Source organism: Oncorhynchus keta, chromosome 31 (assembly GCF_023373465.1).
Source record: "Oncorhynchus keta strain PuntledgeMale-10-30-2019 chromosome 31, Oket_V2, whole genome shotgun sequence".
Lineage (NCBI taxonomy): Eukaryota > Metazoa > Chordata > Actinopteri > Salmoniformes > Salmonidae > Oncorhynchus > Oncorhynchus keta.
This window is the reverse complement of record NC_068451.1, coordinates 8,116,447-8,135,318: the sequence shown is the minus strand read 5'-3', so window position 1 is coordinate 8,135,318 and position 18,872 is coordinate 8,116,447. Positions and strand designations below refer to the sequence as shown.

General features: G+C 45.3%; 2 protein-coding genes across 19 annotated transcripts in view; both read left to right on the top strand.

The window, feature by feature from the left end:
• The window catches only part of LOC118364304 (sodium/hydrogen exchanger 1-like), an 80,124-nt gene extending 76,143 nt beyond the window's left edge, over positions 1-3,981 (top strand). For all 17 annotated transcript variants that reach the window (XM_052489431.1, XM_052489432.1, XM_052489429.1 and 14 more), the window contains one exon: positions 344-3,981. The gene's annotated coding sequence lies outside the window, so the exon portion shown is untranslated. The remainder of the gene's footprint in view (positions 1-343) is intronic.
• A 9,143-nt stretch (positions 3,982-13,124) lies between these two features.
• LOC118364035 (mannosyl-oligosaccharide 1,2-alpha-mannosidase IA-like) overlaps positions 13,125-18,872 on the top strand; it is a 233,064-nt gene continuing 227,316 nt past the window's right edge. Inside the window, exon 1 of one of the 2 annotated variants that reach the window (XM_052489417.1) lies at positions 13,125-14,925. In XM_052489417.1, coding sequence (XP_052345377.1) covers positions 14,356-14,925 — 570 coding nt within the window. In that variant the 5' untranslated portion in view covers positions 13,125-14,355. The remainder of the gene's footprint in view (positions 14,926-18,872) is intronic. The other variant, XM_052489418.1, reaches the window with a different exon arrangement.

Sequence of the window (18,872 nt, the reverse complement as noted above, 5' to 3'; positions counted from 1 at the left end):
GGTCTCCTTACAGCTTAGAGGAGGAGGGAGGAGAGAGAGGTCTTCTTACAGCTTAGGCGAGGAGGGAGGAGAGAGAGGGTCTCCTTACAGCTTAGGGGAGGAGAGAGAGGGGTCTCCTTACAGCTTAGGGGAGGAGAGAGAGGGTCTCCTTACAGCTTAGGGCGAGGAGGGAGGAGAGAGAGGTCTCCTTACAGCTTAGAGGAGGAGGAGGAGGGAGAGAGAGAGGTCTCCATACAACTTAGAGGAGGAGGGAGGAGAGAGAGAGGTCTCCTTACAGCTTAGGCGAGGAGGGAGGAGAGAGAGAGGTCTCCTTACAGCTTAGAGGAGGAGGGAGGAGAGAGAGGTCTTCTTACAGCTTAGGCGAGGAGGGAGGAGAGAGAGGGTCTCCTTACAGCTTAGGGGAGGAGAGAGAGGGTCTCCTTACAGCTTAGGGGGAGGAGGGAGGAGAGAGAGGGGTCTCCTTACAGCTTAGGGGAGGAGAGAGCGGGAGGTGAGGAAGAGGTGCTTAGTGTATTTGTTTACTTTCATCTCCTGTTTTCTCAGCACCTATTACTGTCAGCACAGTGGTTACTGAGGTTACAGTAGAGAGGGAAACATGAGGACCGGGTGACGATGTAATGGCGTGCTACTAATAAACCGTCGCCATGCACGCACACAGTACTACACCGCGTGTGTGTGTGCGCTGTTCTCCTTTCCAGCAGGTCACCCCTGTCATGTCCCCATTCCCCCACATGGGCATTGCAGTTGAGGGTAGTTGTTGGTTGAGTCCAGGAAGGTGAAATAGATTAAAGCACCTCACCTCCTTCACTAAAACAAATTGAATTAGGTGTTGAAATGTCAGAGCTTGTTGTGAAGGACAGGCTGCTTCAGCTGTGAGAGTTCGACGAGGACAAGGTCTTATTGATGAGAGAGGGGTTTAAAATGAAGCGCTACGGAATGATTGACATTTGATACTTCCCTGGCTGATTTCTGTCCATTGTATTGTTATTTAAACGACACAGAAATGTAATAGAGTTTAAACATGACATTTACAAGGTTCCCGAAACAGGTTATATAAGGGAAACCAGAGAAAGTCAACTTTAGCTTGGGAAACGATCCTTGGAAACTGTTTCTGAGCCCCATTTTTCCGAGCCTTGTACTGTAGAGCGGAAGAGCAGTTGACTTCGAGGCTTCCCCGTCACTCTTTTATTTGGCCACCACTTTAAAGACCATCGATGGTTTCCTGCTGGAAAGGAAGGAACTACTGTTGTCATTAGTGTTTAGAAGACAGATCTTTACATTTCTACAGAACAAAAAATTTAAACGCAACATGCAACAATTTCAAAGATTTTTTCTGAATTGCAGTTCATATGAGGAAATCGGTTAATTGAAATCAATTCATCATGGCCGTTTTATCTATGGATTTCACGACTGTGAATACTGATATGCATCTGTTGGTCGCAGATACCTTTAAAAAAAAAAATGGGCCTCAGGAATTTGTCACGGTATTTTTGAGCTTTCAAATTGCCATTGATAAAAAAAGCAATTGTGTTTGTTGTCTGTAGCTTATGCCTGCCTATATCATAACCCCACCAAAACCATGGGGCACTCTGTTCACAACGTTGACATCAGCAAACCACTCGCCCACACAACGCCATACACATGATGTGCGGTTGTCAGGCTGGTTGGACGTACTGATGACAAATTCTCTAAAACAACATTGGAGGTGGGTTATTGTAGAGAAATTAACATTCAATTCTCTGGCAATAGCTCTGGTGGACATTCCTGCAGTCAGCATGACAATTGCACACTCCCTCAACTTGAGACATCTGTGGCATTGTGTTCTGCACATTTTAGTGGCCTTTTATTGTCCCCAGCACAAGGTGCACCTGATCATGCTGTTTAATCACCTTCTTGATATGCCACACCTGTCAGGTGGATGGATTATCTTGGCAAAGGAGAAATGCTCACTAACAGGGATGTAAACTAATTTGCACACAACATTTGAGGCGAAATAACCTTTTTGTGAGTATATAACATTTCTGGGATATTTTATTTCAGCTCATAAGACTTTACATGTTGTGTTTATATTTTTGTTCAGTGTTGTTGCCCAGTACATGTAGGCTGTCTTAAAATCATAGTCCGAGTGTTTCTCACCAACCATACTGTGCATCAATAGTTTAAACACAGATTTTTTTTTTTCCCACCCAAACAAATGTTTTCGTATCGAAACAACCCCTGGTTGGTGTGTCTGAAAATCATGCCGTGTGTTTTGTAACACTCTGCGTCGTTGTGTTGTGGTCCCATGCAGACAACTACATCTCAAGCCATACGATCTGTCTCGGGACTCTGAGATGAATTGGTGTGTGACAATGCTATGTGTCACATTGCAGCAGCCTTTGTTCAATATTTCCTGCAGGGAAGGAAATGTCCTGCTCAAAGCAGAGGAAGGTGAACATTTTATAAGTGGCTTCAATGTCTTGCTTCACTCATTTTCTTAATTGTTCAAATGCAAATGAATGTTTGTGTCTTTTCTCGGCTCCACGCTGAATTATTTTTGACATTTGATGGATTGTTGAAGCTATGTCTGTATGAATTCTCTTGCCTCGTTTCGAAGTGTGCTTATGGAATCCTAACGACCAGGGGTATTATGTTCTACAGGACTTAAGTTTGGACACGCTTGTGGTTTCTGTCTGCTTTCTGTGTGCTTTACATCGGTTCGTGTGTTTATTTGCGTTTGTATAATTGTTGCTACATGTGATTTTACCATTCGGTTCACATGCTTTATTTGGGTTCATTTGCTTTATATTTCTTCATGTGTTCTACAATGTGCTAATGTGCTTCATTTGGGTTCATTTACTTTATTTTGCTTCATTTACTTTATTTTGCTTCATTTACTTTATATTCAGTTCACATGCTTTAATTGGGTTCATACACTATTTACATTGGGTCCATGTGCTTTATTTGTTAATTTAGCTTTATATTGCTTCATGTGCTTTTACATGGGTCTATATGCTTTTTAAAGTGGTTGGTTACCAAACTGGAACCGAACTAGACTGACATTAGAGACCAAATGCTTTCATCCAAACTAGTGTCATTTAAAAAAAAAAAAAAGATTGTTCTCCTTACATGGGTAGGTCGGAGCAGTAGATCACGGGTATAAAAACAACCTCGATAGGACTATGACCGTTGACAACATGTCAGATGTTTATTATGGCCTGACCCATAACTGGCCGTAGGGTAAAGGAGCTTTCTTGTTTTTCTTTTCCCCTGCTGAGAATCGACAGGTGGCTGGACTTGAGAAATTATCCCACAGTCATCATTTGTATGTGTCCAAAGGGATTTGCTTGTCTAAAAAATAAAAAAAACTTATCAGAGTTATCTCACTCCTGAAGTGCACGTGTGGATATAACTCCTTACTCAAAACATACTGCAGCCTGGTACGTAAGTGATAAACAACGCAGGACAGACAATGTATGTGGACGTCCTTTCCCTACCTCTTGAGACTGTAACAATTTGCCGCACCATATTGATAAAAGCACTTTAAGCGATACCTTTAACTCAAAAACTCACGTTAAAGCAAGAGCAATACGTACGTGGGTTTTTGGTCACACAGGCTTTGCATGGCAAGTGTAACAGGGGATGTATGTGTGGCACTAGTTTCACTGTTCTCTTTTTTTTCTGTTTTAATGTCAGCTAATTGATCTCCAGTGATTTGCAAATGTGTACTTTGCAATAATACAAATATTTTATTTTCTATACAAGTGAATTCAAATATATACGTTGATATGTTATATAAATATATAATGTTACTGTACAAACATCAAACTGTATGAAAAGTGACACTAGTGACAGCTGTGCACTGTGTTGTCGGTTAGCCTAGCTTAAGTATTCCATCCTTATATTACGAAAACAAAACTAATGCAGTAATGTTGAAATGAAACGATATACCAAATTAAAGTTGTAATTTATAAATAAATAAAAAATGTTTCTCTGATACAATTTTTTTCTGCACTACAATCATTGATTCTCCAGTAACAGTAGACATAATTTGCTTCAAAGGTCTGCTATAAAGAAAGAGTCTGGGATTCAGTGCAGGAGGTGCTATATAGCGTGCAGCACTATACAGCCAACAATGGCCTTTTCAAGTCATTACCATAGCATTTGCGGAGATCACATTTAGGGTAAACGCTGCTCATGTCCTCTCAAGCGTAAATTGCGGACTAAAGTCGTTGTAGTGTGCAGCGCCTTGCATTGAATCCCCGGCTAAAGTATGCTCCAACTACAGTACCAAGCAAAGGTTTGGGACACACCTACTCATTCAAGGGTTTTTCTTTATTTTTTAAAAACTATTTTCTACATTGTAGAATAATAGTGAAGACATCAACACTATAAAACACATGGAATCATGTAGTGACCCCAAAAAAGTGTTAAACAAATCAAAATATATTTGAGGTTCAAAGTAGCCACCCTTTTGCCCTTGACAGATTTGCACGCTCTTGGCATTCTCAAATATAAAATATATTTTGCTTTAACACTTTTCGTGGTTACTACATGATACCGTATGTGTTACTTCATAGTTGTGATGTCTTCACTATTCTACAAAGTAGAAAATAGTAAAAAATAAAGTAAAAATCCTTGAATGAGTAGGTGTCCAAACTTTTGACTGGTACTATGTACTTCTGTGTACATTACTAACATGTCATTCTTAATATTTGCAGAACGGGGAGTGGGGTACCATCCATATTACAGCAAACCTGTACAATAACTAGACAAAGTAAACATTGCACTTTGATGCATTTTCTCTCTAGGGTTTTGACAATTTTTGTGAATCATGTCTTACTTTTGGAACACAATACATTACTGTGGATGCTTGGCCTACTCTAATTGGATGTGCTCCATTTGTTTTTGTTTTTGACCCTCTTAAGAATGAATTGACAAGATTTTCATTCACCTACATTCTCTGGCGCAGCAGGCATCGAGACTGCTAAATATGCCAGACTTAGCAACACATTTTGACTCTGTCGATTTCTCCTGTCTATTTGGTCCTGTTTTCAGCTTGCCAAACGGCTTGCGTGAGGACCCGCAATACTGTCCCGAATATGGTGGGACAGGACAAATGTGCTCTTACCCTGAATACACCCTTATTGTCCTTTGACCACCTTTTTAATGTTGGAGTCGGTGGAATAATACATTTGACTGTTTGTCATATATTTGATACTTTTTACATTCAGCAGTTTCAGGGCAGGGTTTTATGTCATTCCTGAGAACAGCCAGAAGATGGTGCTGTGCAACCAAAAATGGACTTGGGTTCTGCTGATGGGTGAGCCCTATCTTTAGTAACACAGAGCAGGCTTTACAATTTTAGATATGTATCCCATTTCTTTTTCTTGTTATAACTACCTAGGAAACATGGACGTTTAATCACTGCAGTTGATAGGGAATACGGTTTACAGTGTTCAAATTCCATCGGCTAAATGGTTTATTGCATTCTATTTTCATTCCCATATACCCACTGTAAAGCTGTTTTGGCCATTAAAAAGCCATTGCTTTAATGTTCTTATCAAGAGTGTTTTTGAAATTGAATCTAGTAAACCGAACAGGCTCTAGAGGTCCACTATGAGAGGATTATTTCCTCAATTATCTTAATCCAACGCATGAGGACTTCACATTTGAGAAGGCTGAGAGAAACCTGTGGGGAACTGTTAGCCCATGGTCAATAACCATCTCTCTGTCAAAATACTTTCCTTGCGTCTGTCCTTGGTCGGTTGTGCATCCGAAATGAAGAGCAAAATTGGCGCCCTACAACAAAGCAGCACCGTGGCCAGCTAATTTGCCTGACTATTCTGAAATAACTTTTTAGTTCTCAGAACCATAAGCTTGAAGTCTATTCATCAACTAAAAACAAATACCGATGTTTACCTTTTTAAATGAACCAGAAAATAGAACATTTATTCCTGGTTGTTTATCGAAGTTAGCTGACTAACTCATTGATCCTGCTTTATAGTGTACCCCTCTGGTTCTAGCAATGACCCTAATGAAATTGGACTGGGGGTAGACATGTCAATGATGGGTTTATTGATTTGCTGTGGATGACATTTACAAACATGCAATTATCACACACAAGCCACACAGCTAAACAATGGGATTCAGAATCCCCCAACTACCTCTGCTAAATAGATTTATTGCCGGAAGGTTCACCATCCCTTTTGGAAAGCTCGACATTCTTATATTAAATAGAAATGGATTCCATTGAAAAATAAGAGCTGGATAAAACTACTAATGGGAAAGTGGACTGAGACTCATGTCAGTCGGTCGTTGTTCTGGGGTAGTTTTTCATATCCGTCTCGAAGGACCATGACAAAGAGAAGGGGGCAAAAGACATGTGCTTTACCAGTTCTGGTACTTAAGAAGTTGGTGATGATCAACAGAAACCACGAAAGTCACAGCAGTAACACCCCTTCAATCATCACCAACACACAGAAGACTGCTTCTATCAGACTGTTAAACAGCCACCACTAACATTGAGTGGCTGCTGCCAACACACTGACTCAACTCCAGCCACTTTAATAATGGGAATAGATGTAAAATATATCACTAGCCACTTTAAACAATGCTACTTAATGTTTACATACCCTACATTACTCATCTCATATGTATACGTATATACTGTACTCTATATCATCTACTGCATCTTTATGTAATACATGTATCACAAGACACTTTAAACTATGCCACTTTGTTTACATACTCATCTCATATGTATATACTGTACTCGATACCATCTACTGTATCTTGCCTATACCGCTCTGTACCATCACTCATTCATATATCTTTATGTACATATTCTTTATCCCTTTTACACTTATGTGTATAAGGTAGTAGTTTTGGAATTGTTAGCTAGATTACTCGTTGGTTATTACTGCATTGTCGGAACGAGAAGCACAAGCATTTTGCTACACTCGCAATAACATCTGCATGTGACAAATCAAATTTGATTTGATTTGATTTTGACTGACAGCACCAGTTGAGGGCAGCCCACAACAGCCCCAGCACACCACTACCGAAGCAACCTTTGGATTTAAATATATGGTTGGGGGGGGGATTCTCACTGGGGTAAATAAGATCTAAATAAACAGGCTCAGACCAGTGAGCCATTGGATGTTCTTTGTATCTAATTGGCTGTTCGTTGGGAAAACAATGTGTCAATATCACAGTAATTACCAGTGGTTAAAACAAGTCAGGGATCGATCATGATGCAACTCGGAGAGTCCATCCCCTGAAGTCAGAAGTCAAAGCTGCTAATCTGGCTCTCGAGGATCAAGGCACGACAACTGCCAGGATGAAAAACAAACAATTGACGGTGAGCATTTCAGTGACTAGTTACAAGTTACATAGGAGTCTATTGAAATCTCCAGGGGAAAATGCAACACCCTTCCCTTTGATCTTACCAAATACTACATGATGAGCAAAGAAAATCAGAGACCTTCTTTTGTTTTCCTTCCATTAATGAGAACTCGAGGCCGTCGGATCTTCTGTTGAAAGGCCCTGAGAGACATTAGTTACTCCACATCAAAATAGCGGAAGGTAACTCTTCCTGAACCGTCAAATACAGCAAATATAACATGGACACACCGACCCCTGGGTCACAACTAGCCTCTCCTCTGTCAAGGGTTAAAAGAGCAGAATATTGACCAGCAGGAAATACAATGAGCCCCTAGTGTGTAAAGCACTACCTCAGGAGCAGATTAAAATAATGGGCAGTCATTAATAACTGTCTGCTGGTCCTCTTCAGCCTATCAGCCAGACAGGCCTGCCACACAGACGGGCCTGCCACACAGACGGGCCTGCCACACAGACAGGCCTGCCACACAGACAGCGACACAGCTCAGGACAGACGGCAGCACAACATGCTGGGTGGAACTATCTGGGGCTGGTGGAGAACCTTCAACCCTATGGCGTTGCCTGCACTGGCTTCACAAAGGAGGGACAATACATTGATAAAAGCATTGTGTTTCTGGGATGCTATGTCAAGGAGTGTATTTCTTACGGAATTGCACAATAGAGATTGTGGCTATAACCCTGCATTTTTTAGTTTTTGGAGTGAAGCGAGAGGGGTGAAATATGATGTGATAGCCCAGTCACTCAGTTTTCTTTTTGAGTTTTGGAAACATTGGAAAAGTTCAATAAAGTTTGTATTTTGGGAACAAACTGTGGATGCTCGACTTTAATTTGATGTGCCCTATATTTGTTTTTGACACTCAGAATTAAACCCAGATTGAGGTGGCTGCCCTGCCAAAATTGTACTGGCATCCTGGCACAGCACAGCCAATTCACACCGGGAGTGTGAAATGGGTCATTCCACCAATTCTGTGACTTTTTGAGAAGTGTTAACTTGGTAAAAAAATAATAATATTTGATTTCACATGTTAACATTCTGTGATAAAGAGCTCATGTTCAACTTCATAACAAAAATGTTTTCCCATCTCAAGTTGAGATAAAAAAGGACAAATAGTAAGTGCCAAATAAAGTAAGAGGATAGAACCAAAACAGGGTTGACGATTTCATCATAAATCAACCATAAATTCCCTTGTGACTGGAGCAATGGAAGCTTGTTGTGTGCAACAGGGAGGGGCAATTGAATGCAAACCAACAAGTTGAGATTGTTAAGACATATGCAGCCTGTCTGTCTATGGGTAACATGGTTGATGTGTTATGCTCTTCCCGCTCAGTTTTCCACCAGAAAAATGTTCAAAAAGAGTAGAACCAGCTCACTTGCTTTTAAACTGATTTGACTATTAATGTTCCATGTTTCTTTAGATGTTTTTTTTTAAATGAGTAGTTTCACCATATTAAAATGAGAGTTGACGTAACAGGATTGACTTTAAAATGAGGGTCAGATGTAAATGAATCGCTAATCACAAATGAATAACAATCTCCAGAAATGACTTTGTGAAAGCAAATAAATAACTAGGGCTCTACAATTATGGTGAAAACTTGGAGACATTTTGGGGATAAGTGAGGTAAGATCTCCCTAGATGTATTGCATTCTCCTTGTGGTCTATATTAAAGGGCACTTCATTTAATATGACAGGCTTTTAAAATTAAATATTGGTGCAAATGTTCTACTTAAAATATCAAATGGACGCCAAATACACTCATTTAGTGGAATGACCCAAATATGCACAAGGGGCCAAGACCAAAAGCATCAATCTATTTATTCATATTATGTCGCAGTTAATTCGCCGTGACCCATTTGCTTGTCAAACGGCTTGCCGTTGAGGACCCACAAGGCTCTCTAATCTGGCGGGACAAGATAAATGTGCACTATTTGCATGAATACTTCTGTTTATTTCCTCTTGATCACCTTTTAATGTTGGGAGTAGGTGTCTTTCATGTGGAATAAGACTGTTAATTAAAGTCATTTTTATTTCCCATCATTTCCAAACATAGCTGAAGCAAACGGAGGAATAATCATTTTGAGGGTATTATTTGCCATTCCTACAGTACCCCTTTGGGTGCTACTTTGGAACCAGTTAAGTGTTATTGTACTGTTGGACATAAAACAAATAACCCTTTTGTAGGGCAGTTGGGGCAGAGCAAGCACATTCTCTGAATGATACACATTGATGTGCAGTGAGGTTGCAAGGTCAGTGAGTCTAGAGGAAGCCAGGCCAAAAAAGTGATGTCCAATGAGATAGCATTCATCCAGACATGCTCGATGAGACCACATTCCCGAAAGACATTTAGGCTAGAGCAGCCAGAAGATGGTGCTGTGCCCTATCCTAGTAGCACAGAGCAGCCTTTTCAAATGAGATTCCATTGTTTCAAATTGTATTCCACTGGTTTGTTTGATTGAGAACGGGCTGGCTAGCACATAAGGACATTTTAACCACAAGAAGTAATAAGGTTCATTCCGTTCCCTTAATGGTCTGTCGGCAATAGCATTAGGGGTTTGCAATTGCATTTGTGCACTTCTCATTTCCATGGTCCATATACCCACTGTAATGTATGGCTGGCTAATGATTGGTTTAGGTAATAGAAACAGTAAGCCATTCTCCTCAGAATAATGTTTTGAAATGAATTGGAGCCAGCGAAACATGCACTGGACTTCAGGTGAGTTTTCAGCTTCTCAGTGATCTAATAGTCCAGCATGAAGCAACCTAGATGAATAGGCCCGCAGACTAACGTCTACTTGCTATTCGTCGTCCACTTAGGAAAATCCTGACCAGCAGATTATTTTATATCAACGTGTTGGGATTTGCACATGGCCATGAATTATCGGCATATACTGTACTGTAGGCCTTACACAAGTCCTAACGTAAGACCTGTCCTTGGAAGAGCTGGACACAAAGTGGTTAGAGGTCTGCGCTGCCACAGTCATGTAAATGAATTGCACAATGTTGGCGATATGAAGGGCTTTCAGACTCTCTCACAACATCTGCATTAGGAGGACAGTTTGTCCGACACCAACCGTCTCCTTTAGTTCGCCCTCTATAAATTGTCCTGACGTGCAGCCCTTGCTGGCTTCTCTCACACGCTGAGACCGTGCCGTCAGCACTACTATCTCTATCGGTCTGTCCCCTGTGCAACAAGTCAAAATGGCCTCTATACTCCCCACGGGATTGATTGGCGTAGTTGAGCAACAAACATCAGACGTGCTCTATATCCATTAGTTCCAGTGTCAGGGTTCATTTTGCCCGGGTGCTTAAAAAAAAAGAAATAGCAGCGACTGTGATATTATTAATCCAGAGAACGCTGGCACACAGGCCAATACGTCTCCACAACAACACTGCTTGATGCATTAGAATGAACAAGACACAGAGATGGACTTTTTCCACTTGTGCCTCGCTTGAACAATGAATAAAACCTTGCATCATTGGTACGGCAGGGTGAAAGTTTGAATACGGGAACAAGGCATACGTCTTCCCGTCAAACGGAAGAGTTTATAGATCACAGAACAGCCCGACTCTGTGATCAAACTGAGCCCAAACGAATGGGTGGATAGGCGTATCGATGGATCATTACATAAGCCTCAATGGTATGGCGACGTGCGCATGCCAAATCCTAGATCTGAATGTAGATGAACAGGGAAAAGGAAGGCTCAATTCGTCTATACCACAAAGAGATGTCTTTCCTGACAAAGTTTATATCATTGTTTACCCACTGGGCACATACGTCAATTCAACGTCTATTCCATGTTGGCTCAACCTCATTTGATTGAAAAGACGTGGACACGACGTTGATTCGGCCATTGTGTGCCCAGTGGGTAATGATTATAGAGGACAATGTGATTCCCCTCTGAAGTGAGGAATGTATGTCCAGTATGTATTTTCCGCGCACACGTGATCCAATGTGGTCCTTATTCAGCCAACAACACTGTTTTCCATATGTGTCAAGGCTGTTTTGTGGATCACCAACATTCAGTATGTATGACATGATATCCATGCAGTGAACCCATCCACTCAGAACTGTACTGTTTCAACAATGAGAGAAAGCAAGGCACACAAAGACATGTACTTTCAAGGATACACTGAATGATACACCTTGCTTGCAATAAGAGAGCTGGGAGTGTATTATATATCTCGTTTATCATCATGATAAACTAGCCTGTCACTGACATACAGATCTCCATGCCAACTCAACTGCAACTTGCACCATTGAAACACATTGATTGGTAACATTTGACTTGACACCCAGTGTCGTAACATGTTATGACACCATAATAACCATGTCGTATATGTCATAACAGCTGACATAACTTGTCATAGCCTGTCATAATATGGTGATAACACTGTCATGACCCATATATGTACACCTGTTGTGACATATATTCTGTTAATTTATAGCTGGTTATGACACCTTATGAACGTCTGGCGACCCAATGGTTGTGTGTTCGAATCTCATCACGGACAACTTTAGCATGTTGGCTAATTGGCAACGTTGCAACTGCTTACTACTTTGTAGCTACTTTGCAACTACTTAGCATTTTAGCTAACAATTCCCCATAACCTTAACCCTTTAACCTAACTCCTAGCTTAACACCTAGAGCTAGCTACCATTAGCGTTAGCCACCTAGTTAACGTGAGCTACAAGAAATTGGAATTGGTAACATATCATACGTTAGCAAATGTTGTACCATATTGTGTGCTTTGCAAATTCGTAATGTACAAACTGCAATTCATAACATATCATACGGAATGGAAGATGGGATCCACAAATGAATACATCCCATACTAAATGTAATATATCATACTAAACGGAGTGTCTCGGATTTACATACAGAATTATAAGAAATGCTCTGAGACCACGTTGCAAAGAAATACATGGGGTCATTTAACAGTTCATTCTCCTCTTTTGCTTTCCTCGCTGCAAATTACAAGCAGCGAGTCTGATTGATTTACACCTACAGTGGGAGACGTGTTGACAGTCAGACTCGGGGGTCAAATAGAGTGTGAGAATTACATAAACAAATGCTCAACACACATTTGAACATTATTCTGAGCCCAATGTCACTGAAGCAGATGTACCCACGATTCCACGAACTAAGCATTATTAGGCCCAGAGAAAGAGAGAGACTATAATACCTATTTATGTTCACCATGCATTATAGTTGTCCTGTAAACTCTCTGATGGTGCCCACCACACCCTCCCCGCCTACCAGTTGGTTTGATAGTGCTGTGCATAGCTCTTTAGTTAATGGCTACCACCATGTTAATTGGGACCATTTATCTTATTTTGTCCCTGGACAACAGTATGTCTGCAATTTATCATCTGCCCTCCTCTCTCTTCTTATATGCAGAGGTAGAACTTTCCAAACTTTTGGCATGTGATCAGCATACTGTTCTACGCAACGGACCCGTACGATTCTTCATTACACATCCCATGTTGAATCTGATCAATGTCATTGCCTTTCATATTAGATGTTGTCTTGTGTCTAGAAACATACACATCATGTTGGAAGTCTATTCATCATGAAGACTATTTTGGCTACTTTGAGTTATTAATGTAATTAATAGTTTAATATCTACAATTGTATCGATATATATGCCCCACCCAGTCGGTAGGCTAAAATGAGATTATCCAATGCTGGGAATAGGACCCACAGCCACTTTGGTTCATAATTGGCTGCCCAGAGAGCCCGATAAACCCCCCGCTGCTGGTCCTCCCTTCGACTGTGGGTTCGTATGCCTTTTACCATGTTTTGACAAGCCGCTGTGGGTATCCATCAAGAGATCCCGACCAACCCACTCGGTTTAGCGACAGTATTCGTTTCACTCTAGCCTATATTTTATATCATATTTCTACCTCTCTGCGCTGATGGCGAGCAAGCGGGCGAATACGGTACAGCAAGGGTGCGCACGGGAAGACAAACCATAGACGGCGAGTGGAAGACACGATGTGTTGATGGGATTGAACTGCAAGCTGCACTATATCTCTCTTGGATGGTGTTTTTTTTAGCCTCCATTCTACGGATTTTTGTTGGAAGCTAAATCAAATTCTTGCGTGTATGCGACACGGTCTTCGTTCACCTTCGCTGTGTGGGTTGTGTGCTGCGTATTCAGATATGATGAGAGACTGAAGAACGTGCAGATTTCTAACTGACGGTGGCGGCATGAATAAATATACACGTTCATACAGCAGCAGCATCCGCCTACCTTACAGGATACAAAACCAGACGCTTGTGCTTGTGATTCCTAGGTTTTACACATCATTCTGTGACCTGCAACGGGGACCGCTATGAACGGACCTGCTGATAAAGACGCTCTACTCATGTTTTTACCATCCGGTGATGTATTTGCCAATGATTGTCGCTCCTTGGAATAATGAAGATAAGATCAACTTTACTTTGGCTTTGTGATGGGTGCATTTTATGATCAATAGGCTACGTAAAAGTAACGCAACATCTGTGTCATTTTAGTGTAGATTCCGGCATTTTTCGTTATTTCACATCCATAGATTTAGTGCGGATTACGCAAACACAGTGGCATTTATTAGAAACCTGTCGTTTTCATTGTGAATGTGAGATATTGAAAAAGAGAAAAACATCAAACGCGTGTGCTATGACTGTCATAACCAATACATGCTAATGTGATGTGCACATTATTGGTCTCATTGCCAAACGCGATTGCTACATTTGAAAGGTAACCTTTACCTATGCAGGTCCAATCGATTGCACGATAAGGAGAGTCGTGGCAATCAGTTTGTCACAAGGGTGCGTTTTTCAGCCCCTCATATCAACTTTTACACATGAAACAAGGACACATAGGGGAGCTTTCCAACGGAGAGGGTGTGAAAGTGGAGTGTTGTACAACCATTGTAACCTATAGCCTACTGCTGAATAAATTAAGGCAACCATAAAGAAAAACTGATTCAATGGTTTTCCGAAAGTTGCCCGGTGTGTCAGCATCGGGCATGGGTCTTCGCCTATCCCAGAAATTCGTCTTTCTACTTTTTCTCTCGGGCTTGGTAACTCTGTGTTTCGGGGCCTTATTCTTCTTACCCGACTCTGTCCGTTTGAAACGTATTTTTCTCTCAAAGACGGAGAGCCAACCAGTAACGGTAGGGTCTGAGAATGATGTGAGGGAGCATCTTAAGAAGGGAGCAAAGGACCCAGAACATCTCCGGGGCATCACCTCGGCCAAAGGGGAGACGAGCACAAAACTCAAAGCCTTGAGCCGCAAGCCCTCTGTCACCAATGAGGCTAAAACTGATAAGAAAGAAGCTGGCGGGGAAGCGTTGGAGGACATGACGCTGTCGAGGTCTAAAACGGAGTCGGCTTCTAAGGATGAGAAAGTGACCTCGTCTTCTAACCAGGGTGCCAACACGGATACTTCTTTCGATTACAACAAGTTTAAAACATGTCTGCTAAAGCCGCCCTTGGGGATCGAACATGGCAAGCCGAGCGACCCCCAGACCCTTCAGCGTCGGGAGAAAGTCAAGGAGGTAAGATGATAAGCAGTCACAGTGTAATACAGTTATCTTACACAACAGCTGGGGGATCCCCGTCCTAAACCGCCAAGGCATTGCACACCAATTGTCACAATAAGAAATGCCACTGCAATGTAATATACAAGTCATCAACATGTGCATAATTCAGCCTTCGAAAAGAGGGTTTTTGATGTGGCCACTGGCCAGAAGGAGGGTTCACCTCCCAATAATATGGAAAAGATGGTCCAAACATGCTCTCTGTGATCTCTGATAAGGTTTTAGGCTAGACATCTTACAGTCACACAAATCGTCAGTGACTATGCAAAATGAGATCAAATCAAATGTATTTATATGTATTTATATATTGTATTTATTGTATTTAATGTATTTATAAAGCCCTTCGTACATCAGCTGATATCTCAAAGTGCTGTACAGAAACCCAGCCTAAAACCCCAAAACGGCAAGCAATGCAGGTGAAGAAGCAATGCATATGAGGCATTGAGGATAATGAAGATGATTTTATGGGCAAACACACACACAGCACTGTCTGCACACACACTGCTATTATGTTTGCATAACCAACTTGCTCTGGGCAGACTGCTACAGGACTACCTCCAGGGGTATGGCATCAGCCTGCTGTTGTTCAGCTCTGGGAAGTCCAGTAATACCTGAGAGGGAGAGCGTATGTCTGTACTGTGTCACACATCCTCACTGACTCAGGGGAGAGAGCAGAGGAGACAGGGGAGAGAGCAGAGGAGACAGGGGAGAGAGCAGAGGAGACAGGGGAGAGAGCAGAGGAGACAGGGGAGAGAGCAGAGGAGACAGGAGAGAGAGCAGAGGAGACAGGGGAGAGAGCAGAGGAGACAGGGGAGAGAGCAGAGGAGACAGGAGAGAGAGCAGAGGAGACAGGGGAGAGAGCAGAGGAGACAGGAGAGAGAGCAGAGGAGACAGGGGAGAGAGCAGAGGAGACAGGGGAGAGAGCAGAGGAGACAGGGGAGAGAGCAGAGGAGACAGGGGAGAGAGCAGAGGAGACAGGGGAGAGAGCAGAGGAGACAGGAGAGAGAGCAGAGGAGACAGGAGAGAGAGCAGAGGAGACAGGAGAGAGAGCAGAGGAGACAGGGGAGAGGAGCAGGGGAGAGAGCAGAGGAGACAGGGGAGAGAGCAGAGGAGACAGGGGAGAGAGCAGGGGAGAGAGCAGAGGAGACAGGGGAGAGAGCCGAGGAGGCAGGGGAGAGAGTAGAGGAGGCAGGGGAGAGAGTAGAGGAGGCAGGGGAGAGAGCAGAGGAGACAGGGGAGAGAGCAGAGGAGGCAGGGGAGAGAGCAGAGGAGGCAGGGGAGAGGAGAGAGGCAGGGGAGAGAGCAGAGGAGACAGGGGAGAGAGCAGAGGAGACAGGGGAGAGAGAAGAGGAGACAGGGGAGAGAGCAGAGGAGACAGGGGAGAGAGCAGAGGAGACAGGGGAGAGAGCAGAGGAGAGAGCAGAGGCAGGGGAGAGAGCAGGGGAGGCAGGGGAGAGAGAAGAGGAGACAGGGGAGAGAGCAGAGGAGACAGGGGAGAGAGCAGAGGAGACAGGGGAGAGAGAAGAGGAGACAGGGGAGAGAGCAGAGGAGACAGGGGAGAGAGCAGAGGAGACAGGGGAGAGAGCAGAGGCAGGGGAGAGAGCAGGGGAGGCAGGGGAGAGGGCAGAGGAGGCAGGGGAGTGAGCAGAGGAGACAGGGGAGAGAGCAGAGGAGACAGGGGAGAGAGCAGAGGAGACAGGGGAGAGAGAAGAGGAGACAGGGGAGAGAGCAGAGGAGACAGGGGAGAGAGCAGAGGAGACAGGGGAGAGAGCAGAGGCAGGGGAGAGAGCAGGGGAGGCAGGGGAGAGGGCAGAGGAGGCAGGGGAGTGAGCAGAGGAGACAGGGGAGAGAGCAGAGGAGACAGGGGAGAGAGCAGAGGAGACAGGGGAGAGAGCAGAGGAGACAGGGGAGAGAGGGGAGAGAGCAGAGGAGACAGGGGAGAGAGAAGAGGAGACAGGGGAGAGAGCAGAGGAGACAGGGGAGAGAGCAGAGGAGACAAGGGAGAGAGCAGAGGAGACAGGGGAGAGAGCAGAGGAGACAGGGGAGAGAGCAGAGGAGGCAGGGGAGAGGGCAGAGGAGGCAGGGGAGTGAGCAGAGGAGACAGGGGAGAGAGCAGAGGAGGCAGGGGAGAGAGCAGAGGAGACAGGGGAGAGAGCAGGGGAGAGAGCAGAGGAGACAGGGGAGAGCAGAGGAGACAGGGGAGAGAGCAGAGGAGGCAGGGGAGAGAGCAGAGGAGGCAGGGGAGAGAGCAGAGGAGACAGGGGAGAGAGCAGAGGAGACAGGGGAGAGAGCAGAGGAGGCAGGGGAGAGAGCAGAGGAGGCAGGGGAGTGAGCAGAGGAGGCAGGGGAGTGAGCAGAGGAGGCAGGGGAGTGAGCAGAGGAGGCAGGGGAGAGAGCAGAGGAGACAGGGGAGAGAGCAGAGGAGAGAGCAGAGGCAGGGGAGAGAGCAGGGGAGGCAGGGGAGAGAGAAGAGGAGACAGGGGAGAGAGCAGAGGAGACAGGGGAGAGAGCAGAGGAGACAGGGGAGAGAGCAGAGGAGACAGGGGAGAGAGCAGAGGAGACAGGGGAGAGAGCAGAGGAGAGAGCAGAGGCAGGGGAGAGAGCAGGGGAGGCAGGGGAGAGAGCAGAGGAGGCAGGGGAGAGAGCAGAGGAGGCAGGGGAGAGAGCAGAGGAGGCAGGGGAGAGAGCAGAGGAGGCAGGGGAGAGAGCAGAGGAGACAGGGGAGAGAGCAGAGGAGACAGGGGAGAGAGAAGAGGAGACAGGGGAGACGGGAGAGAGCAGAGGAGACAGGGGAGAGAGCAGAGGAGACAGGGGAGAGAGCAGAGGAGAGAGCAGAGGCAGGGGAGAGAGCAGGGGAGGCAGGGGAGAGAGCAGAGGAGGCAGGGGAGAGAGAAGAGGAGACAGGGGAGAGAGCAGAGGAGGCAGGGGAGAGAGCAGAGGAGACAGGGGAGAGAGCAGAGGAGGCAGGGGAGAGAGCAGAGGAGACAGGGGAGAGAGCAGAGGAGACAGGGGAGAGAGCAGAGGAGACAGGGGAGAGAGCAGAGGAGACAGGGGAGAGAGGGGAGAGAGCAGAGGAGACAGGGGAGAGAGAAGAGGAGACAGGGGAGAGAGCAGAGGAGACAGGGGAGAGAGCAGAGGAGACAAGGGAGAGAGCAGAGGAGACAGGGGAGAGAGCAGAGGAGACAGGGGAGAGAGCAGAGGAGGCAGGGGAGTGAGCAGAGGAGGCAGGGGAGTGAGCAGAGGAGACAGGGGAGAGAGCAGAGGAGGCAGGGGAGAGAGCAGAGGAGACAGGGGAGAGAGCAGGGGAGAGAGCAGAGGAGACAGGGGAGTGAGCAGAGGAGACAGGGGAGAGAGCAGAGGAGACAGGGGAGAGAGCAGAGGAGGCAGGGGAGAGAGCAGAGGAGGCAGGGGAGAGAGCAGAGGAGGCAGGGGAGAGAGCAGAGGAGGCAGGGGAGAGAGCAGAGGAGGCAGGGGAGAGAGCAGAGGAGACAGGGGAGAGAGCAGAGGAGACAGGGGAGAGAGCAGAGGAGGCAAGGGAGAGAGCAGATGAGGCAGGGGAGTGAGCAGAGGAGGCAGGGGAGAGAGCAGAGGAGGCAGGGGAGAGAGCAGAGGAGACAGGGGAGAGAGCAGAGGAGACAGGGGAGAGAGCAGAGGAGGCAAGGGAGAGAGCAGATGAGGCAGGGGAGAGAGCAGAGGAGACAGGGGAGAGAGCAGAGGAGGCAGGGGAGAGAGCAGAGGAGACAGGGGAGAGGGCAGAGGAGGCAGGGGAGAGAGCAGAGGAGGCAGGGGGAGAGCAGAGGAGGCAGGGGAGAGAGCAGAGGAGGCAGGGGAGAGAGCAGAGGAGGCAGGGGAGAGAGCAGAGGAGGCAAGGGAGAGAGCAGAGGAGACAGGGGAGAGAGCAGAGG